The sequence below is a fragment of the Azolla caroliniana genome, unplaced genomic scaffold, assembly GCF_043228905.1.
Source record: "Azolla caroliniana isolate FFs.n. ecotype wild unplaced genomic scaffold, voAzoCaro1.0.p SCAF_16, whole genome shotgun sequence".
Lineage (NCBI taxonomy): Eukaryota > Viridiplantae > Streptophyta > Polypodiopsida > Salviniales > Salviniaceae > Azolla > Azolla caroliniana.
The window spans coordinates 7036489-7044174 of NW_028230451.1; the positions used below are offsets into that span (position 1 = coordinate 7036489).

The 7686-nt window shown below is 38.6% G+C and overlaps 1 protein-coding gene across 1 annotated transcript; it reads right to left on the minus strand.

Moving 5' to 3' along the window:
- Nucleotides 1-758: 758 nt before the first annotated feature.
- Nucleotides 759-5887, minus strand: LOC147853871 (uncharacterized). The gene is made up of 5 exons (XM_087332257.1): nucleotides 5337-5887; nucleotides 4687-4757; nucleotides 2426-4609; nucleotides 1619-1748; nucleotides 759-1530 (listed from the first exon to the last, which is right to left on the minus strand). The coding sequence occupies exons 1-5, from the start codon at nucleotides 5506-5508 to the stop codon at nucleotides 935-937; spliced, it is 3153 nt and encodes a 1050-aa protein (XP_087188383.1). The 5' UTR covers nucleotides 5509-5887; the 3' UTR covers nucleotides 759-934.
- Nucleotides 5888-7686: the final 1799 nt, after the last annotated feature.

Sequence of the window (7686 nt, forward strand, 5' to 3'; positions counted from 1 at the left end):
AATGATGATCCAACCATTGGATGTGTGTCCTCAAAATCGCAAAGAGATTCTCCACTACCTCTCTCCCTTTTATTCTCTTCTATCTCTTCTATCTTCTCTACCACGTCTACCCTAACTTTACTTCATATATCTATATACAATTATATATATATATATATATATATACCTTCAATTTTCATCCTTTCAGCCCCCATTCGGCCCTTCGGCCCTTTTAACCCCTACAAGTAGCACTAGTCAACGTCCAAATATCATTTGGACTTCTTCTCCCATGCGGAGGGACAACACAAGCTTTAACCAAACTTGGAAGAGATGAAGAGAGTATTTCAAGGGCCAACTGCAGCTAACATCCATGTTCTTGTGCATTCTCATTACATCATATATTTGAATTTGATATGAATATGATGTGCACCAGAATTCTGGATGACTAATTTATCTTAACATGAAGGGCTGCTTTCTTCAATACAAGGGTCAATTATCGAAGTTAGTACACATATACACGTGCCAATGATATTGTTGGGAATGATTTGATGTGTAAGCATGTGAATTAGAGCATCTCTTTTGGCAAAGGCCTTACAAACAGGCAATACAAACAATACATGAAAATGCATTGAGACAGTGCCACGCACTTACCACAAGCCATGATAAAAAAAACCAAAGAAATCATCGTGGGTATGACATCGGTATTCACCGGGACAAAACCAGAAAACGATATTTTGATTGTTAAATTTATCCATTGACCAAATATAGATACAGATATATACATACAAATTGGGTTTCCATTATGAAGACAGGTATATACTATCCATATATACATTCAAAAATGTTTGAACTATGAGATATGCAATATAGAGTTAGTTATCTGTATCATTTTACAAAATAATAAGTACCACTGGGAGAAGAACAGAACAGAGAGCATTCCTTTGTTCTGCTTTGCTCAAAGTGGCCCCATATCCATCACAAGTTCATCAATCAAATCACTAAGAATGTGGGTCTCAACTTCCATGGAAACATCACAAGCCTCCTGGGCGAAATCCACCCACTTCCCACTACCGGTGTTCATGGAGTTCTCTACCATATCATCAACATTCATGCCACATGACATGCCTTTCCAATCATCAAGTTTTCTATGTACACCCATTGCCATGTATGATGTGGATGATAATGAATGATGCTCTGCTAGCCATGATTTGCTCTTCATATCAAGGTCTAATGCCTCCTTCACACAATCAAATACTAGCTTTCTATACCCTCGTGTGCCTTCATCATAGCTACACCACATGTCATCATTGTTTGACAATTTATCAGGCTCATTTAAGCCACATTTCCACATGTGCTTAATATCCTTTTCTAGCTTGAAGAATAAGGAAGATTCAATTAGGGTCCCAGCGAACCCTAATTTAGGAGAGAAAGAGACATATGGAGATAAGCATGCGCTGCTCAGGATATGATTTATATATGCTCTTTCACTTTGTATTGTGTTATTTGCCTTTGACGGTACGAATGAATAGGCATCACCTTTCAAATGTTTCTCTGCAACGAGAAAACAAGAAAATATTTACTATTACTAATAAAGATGAAAGGGGGAAATAAAAATAACTAAAAATGGAAGGATTAATACCAGTAGCTTTTGTTAATACAGGAATTTGTAAGTAATTTGAATCATTATCCTGATAGGAATCTTGATCCCAGCATTTGTCATTGCATTCTCGAAGGGTGTGCTTTCCTGTAGGGGCCAACTTTTGAAGAACCTGCATAAGTTAAAAACATTGAATGGATGTGAATCTCTTTTCTCCCTCACTATCTCGCAGTATCGATAATAAATTTATATTCATCTAAGATTTAAACCAAAGTGAATTTACAAACATTTAAGATTTAAACAGACATTGTTTGTCCAATCAGAAGACGCTGAGAAAAGTGGCATACTTTGGTGAGGCTAAAGTTGAAGATGACACATTAAAATTGCTGAACTATGATGGAGTTGAACTGATAAAAAAAGAGAGAAACAAATCTATCTATTTAAGGCTATCATAACTTTCATATTTGAAGGCAAACCCAAAATATTTCGTGTTAAGTATTAATCAATGTTCATCACACGATGATCTTATTTAGATTTTGTGGGATGTAACTTAGGACATATCAAAGTTTAGTATTCATTGCTCTACAAGAAGTAGCAAAAGGTAATGCAAGACTTCAAATACTGCGCAAGAGAAAGACTTATAATGAGTCGATCAATATCCCAATGCTTCACTTTGTTGCTAATCTTCACTTAAGTCATTGCCTCAGTTTAGTTAGTTAATTTCAAATCTGCCAGATTCTAACACAATGCTTAAATTTCAACTATTTCTCCTGATTTTAAAAGAAATATGCATTGTTCATTATCTTTACAGGCACATTCTCATACGAAAAAATATAACCATTCTCATACCTCTGTTGTGTCATCTGAGAGTTTGTTGAATATACATGTAGAACCGGTAGAATCACCAGAGTAACACCTACTGTGGTTGTCACCAGTATTTTGTCCAAGAGTTCCTAGATTGTCCCCATTAGCATCAAAAGAAGCATTCTCTTTTATAGTTCTTAGATTGCTGGATATATCAAATCCTGGAGTGGGTGCATGTCTTGATGATTTTTCCCCACTGATATCTTCTTCTTTGAATGTAGACTGATCCATAGATAAATTTAATGACAGAAGCAATTCCTGAAGAATGGTGGCAGTTGATTTCCCAGAATATGAAACTGCATGTATCTTTCGGGTCCTACTAGTAGAGGCTGTGTCTTCAGTTTCTTCTGTAGAAGACTTACAGATGCTTTGACATCTACTTTCAGTGATCTCATCATGACAAAGCTTGGATACCTCCTCTCCCTCAACTGTTTCATCATAGCCAATGCTACTTTCATCATCCTCAGAATGTCCTGATGTGAAATAATTATATTGCTCATTCTGGCATTCTTCTCGTGTTTGAGTATCAGAATTCAAATCAGCATAATAAGTGCTGGAGATGTCTTCAGCTCTATGGTTATCCTCTGTGATGCAAGAGGCAGAGGATTCATTCTCAATATCATCATCAAATGACTCCAAGCCAGGAAGATTAGTTCCTCTGTTTTGCTTCCAAAGTATAGCATTTTTGTCTATAGAACTGATACTTCTTTCCTCTATTGAAGTGATACCTCTTTCCTCTATTGATGTGATGCCACTTTCCTCTATCGAAGTGATGCCACTTTCTTCTATTGAATTGGCGCTATCTTGTTGTGTTAAAATCTCCAATTCATCTGTGCCTCCTCTCACCGCTGCCCTCTTTATAAGCAAAGACTTCAAAAGTGGGGAAGAATTCCTTGTTTCTTTTCCAGACAGGCAGGGTATCCTATCATTCTTAATGCTGATATTGTTGTTGATACAACTGTCTTTGGATTTCTCTGTACTCTCTTGAAGACTGTCACTTTGGTTTAGATGCAACTTCCGTGTGAGTGGGATTTCGTCTTTTGCCTTATTTCTCTGATGTGACCCCTTTGCCAGTTTTGACTTCACCCCTATTGGAACACAGGGCTCATTATGGTTGCATTTCCCATAATCTTTGCCTTGTGTACTTTTACCTTGCATTAATCTTTGTACAATCTCATCTTGACGGTTCGTATTGTTTCCCAAAGATGTATGCCCTCTTTTTCTGTTGCCTGTTTGAATCATTGATGTGGATGTCTTTTCATTTCGAGCTTTTCTATCTTGCTTAACCCCAGTTTGAGCTAATGTATGATTGTGGCGAGCACGATTTGTTGATACACGCTGACGTTTAGAGCAAGTAGGTGTAGAGAGAGTCTCCTCTTCCTTTGATGCACTTCTCTCTTTCTCAGATAAAGATAGGACTGAAGTCAGATTATCATGAAGCAAAGAAGGGATGCACCTACGTTTCGAGCTAGTATCTAATGATGAATTCAAGTGTGCAGCCTTCTTAATTTCCGCCTTCGCTTTTCTATTCTTTTCTTCATCACATCCTGCCATTGTTGAGCTTGTGACTAGGGACCTAACAATACGAGGCTTTCTAGACAACATGCTAGATTCAGGGAGACTATTATTCCTACTTCCATGAAAGCAAACTGTATTCTTTGATGTTAATGTTCTTTTGATAGGTGAGACGATTGGCTTGTAGATTTTTGATGGTGATGGCACTGATCCTGAGACACGATCCTGCTGGGTAGATGGAGATAACATGGTCGAAGCCAACGGATTTGCAGCTTCATATCTAGTAGTAGAGACTCGAACACCGACCAGCCCATTACTGTTACCATTACCATGATTATGATGCTTGGAAGAGCATCTTTGATCTTCATTAACCCCGACCATTCTTTTCTCAAGCTTTACAGGTCTTCCTCGAAATGATGAATCATGACAACAATAGCTAACCTTTGAATCAGGGATCGCATTCAAGTTCCATGGATTCAAAGGCTGCCTTTTACTAAGGACCTCTGGAGATGGCATAGTTTCCAGCCCCATCAGCTTGGCAACGACATTCGGAGCCCTCTTCTTCTTTTTCTTCTTTTCCGGAGTATATAAACCATCTTCATCTATACTTCCTGCTCGAGTTCGAGGATGCAACGAATTGCTATTCTCACCAGCCTGAATAAAACAACAGAAGAAAAGATAATTATTTTTCTTGAATATTATCAAATTGTCTAGCTCTGATGGGAACTCACAAGAGGGCTATCTTCAGAGGGTGAATGCTCAGCTCTGCAAGTTTTATCGACCACGGGAGTGCTGCGTCGTTCTGAGAACAAAAAGAAAATCACCTATTAGTCCAATCAATCAACCAAGCATATAAATAATCAAAACAAGAACTACATAAACACAACCTTCTGCTTTAAGTTCTATACATGGATATACGACATATCTCTAAAAAATAGCTGATTTGAGCTATGGCCTATGAATTTCTGTACATGGATATACAATATATCTCTAAAACATAGCTGATTTGAGCTATGGCCTATTTATCTTTCGGAAAGAATGAAATACCCATACAATGTGCATGTATTTCTGCAAGAATCGTGAATTATGAAATGGCCAACCTCTCTTTGTGAAAATATGGAAAACATTGGAAACAGGACTTGCAAGAAATCACATATGATCAAGCTTCTGCTTGAATCTCTATATGTATTTCTGCATGTAAGCAAAATGTTAATTTGTCCAATTGCTTATCTATCTTCGAATTGAATGAATAAGCCCTGTACGTATAAAGGTATGCATGTATATGTATATCTATGCTATATATATGTAATTCTGTGTATTTGTGTATAGACGTGTTTCTCCTCTTTGTGATGGAAAAATGAAAATTACAGAACAGAAATACCTGCAGGTAAGGATTTGCGGCGGAAGACCCGCCGTCTGTGGTGCCGGCAATTCCAATCAAAGAGCTGAAGGAAGATGGCAGCACAAGAATTCCTGCCAAGACTCTGTTCGGATGCAGATGAGGACGCCGAAGAGAAGGTTGGGAAAAGCTTATGATGAGGTGGAAAAGCCATTCCTTTCCTCTCTCTCCTCTCTCTCTCTCTCTCTCTCTCTCTCTCTCTCAAATTAGATCAAGATAGCTGATTTAAGGGTTTTGAGTTAGATTTAGGGTTAGGGTTTAGGATTGACAGTTTCGAGTTTAAAGTAGGGACGTTAGGGTTCAGCTTTTGGTGTGCTTCGAGGACATTTCAAGTTGTGGGCGTTTATACTTTTGGGATATTGGCGTTTTAGGGTTTCATAGAACTGACAGAAGTGCAAAGAACCCATGGTTGGTTGCTCAAAGATGCTTCTCTGTGACTGAGGAGGTGCTGAATTAGGGCAAGGTCGATGCTGATGGGGAGGAGGAGGAGGAGGAAGAAGGCAAACATTCTGGTTCTTCTTCTTCTCTTATGCTGAATTAGGGCAAAAAAAAGGGGGCTTTTGTGGCGAGAGGGTTAAGGTTCAGGATTCCTCGGAGAAGTGAGAAGAAGAAGAAAAGTACATACATGCTAGATTTGTCAGAGGGGATTGGAGAGGCTTCTTCTTCTCTGTGGGTGCTTTGAGAGAGAGAGCAGAGCTCAGAGATTTGCAGAAACGCTCCTCCACAGAGACGTTGAAAGCTCAAATTTGAAAATGAAAGAGAGAGAGAGAGAGAGAGAGAGAGAGGGGAAGAGGAAGAGTTTTCACACAGATCTCCATAAAAGCTTCCGACCACCATATCTCACTCCATATCAGACACACAAAGAGAGAGAGAGAGAGAGAGAGAGAGGCAATCAAATTTGAATGAATACAGTTCAATACACATATGTATGTATGTATGTATGTATGTATGTATTTGGAATGAATGAATGTGTGTATGTGTATGTATGTATGTATGTATGTATGTATGTATGTGTGTATATGTATGTATATGTATATATCATGTATGTATGTATGTATGTATGTATGTATGTATGTATCTACACGCTCACTCCTTTCTTGGGTCTTGCCCACTTGTGATATCTGAGAGACAGACGGAGATACCACCCGCCCACCCATCTGCTCGGACAAAACCCTCACTCTCATAATAATACCCCGCTTAATTGTCCACTCACCATGCTTACCTTCGTCTCCGCTCTCCTGATATACATACCTCTATCCTCTCTCGTTCCCCCGCCCGAATCCTCACATCTTTCCCATCCCTAATGCTTCTCGAGAGCAATGACAAGTGCCGATATACATAATATATATGTGGGCCATATACTATATATATATAGTATATGGCCCACATATATATATATATATATATATATATATATATATGGCACGGATAGAGAAACAGAGAGCGAGAGAAACAAATTTGAGACAGCGAGAAGAAGAAAAACAGGTAGCGAATATTGAAAAGAGAGGTAAGTCGTCTTCATTCCTACTCAATAGTGTGTAGGGTTATAGGTTTAAGGCCGAATAGAGGAGATTTGAGAGATCTCCTCCAGGCGGCTTTCCAGCATAGAATCGGAAAAATCATCGATGTGCAATTTCTTGGACATGCCTTCTATCATCTAGAATTGGATACAGCAGAATCCATTGCGGTAATGTTGAATGCAAATATGATCAATATTCGGAATGCAATTGCTTGTTTTGTGTCGTCGAAATCGGGCTTTGATCCCATTGCCCGCAAATTCAATGGATACCATCAAGTTGCCCAGTTCGGTACCTAGGGTGCACGATAGGTATTGATCTTTCAATGGAAAATCAAGTGGCACCCCTCTTATTGTCATTGCGGAAAACATTGTTATTATGGAGCTTAGCCAAACTGTCTTTTGTTGGTCAAATTGTAGTTGCTAATTAGGTTTTATTGGCTTCAACATGGTATGTTCTGTCATGTTGGATATTCTCCAAGTCATGTATTCTGAAAATACGTAGACTGATTCGTAATTTCTTGTGGTTTGGTAAAATGGAAGGCAATGCTCGGTCTAAAGTGAAATGGGATGTTATGACCTTACCTCGTTCTAAAGGAGGATTAGATATTATTGATCCAGTAGACCAATCAAGAGCATTGTTAAGTAAGTTGATCGTTAGAGGATTTACGCCAGGGTAAGAGGTATGGAAAGTATTATTGCTTAACCGCAATTCAGAGTGCTCTCCTCGCTTAGGTGGCCCTTGGTCAAAGGATGTAAATTGGATATTTAGGGAAAATTTATGAGTACCTTCAACCAATAGATGGGAAGACAAAT

Coding starts and splice junctions, on each gene's coding strand:
- LOC147853871 (XM_087332257.1), bottom strand. CDS start 5,508: ATGGCTTTTCCACCTCATCATAAGCTTTTCCCAACCTTCTCTTCGGCG. Junction 4,758..5,336: donor CCGCAAATCCTTACCTGCAG/GTATTTCTGTTC, acceptor TTTTGTTCTCAG/AACGACGCAGCACTCCCGTG. Junction 1,531..1,618: donor TGTATTAACAAAAGCTACTG/GTATTAATCCTT, acceptor TTCTCGTTGCAG/AGAAACATTTGAAAGGTGAT.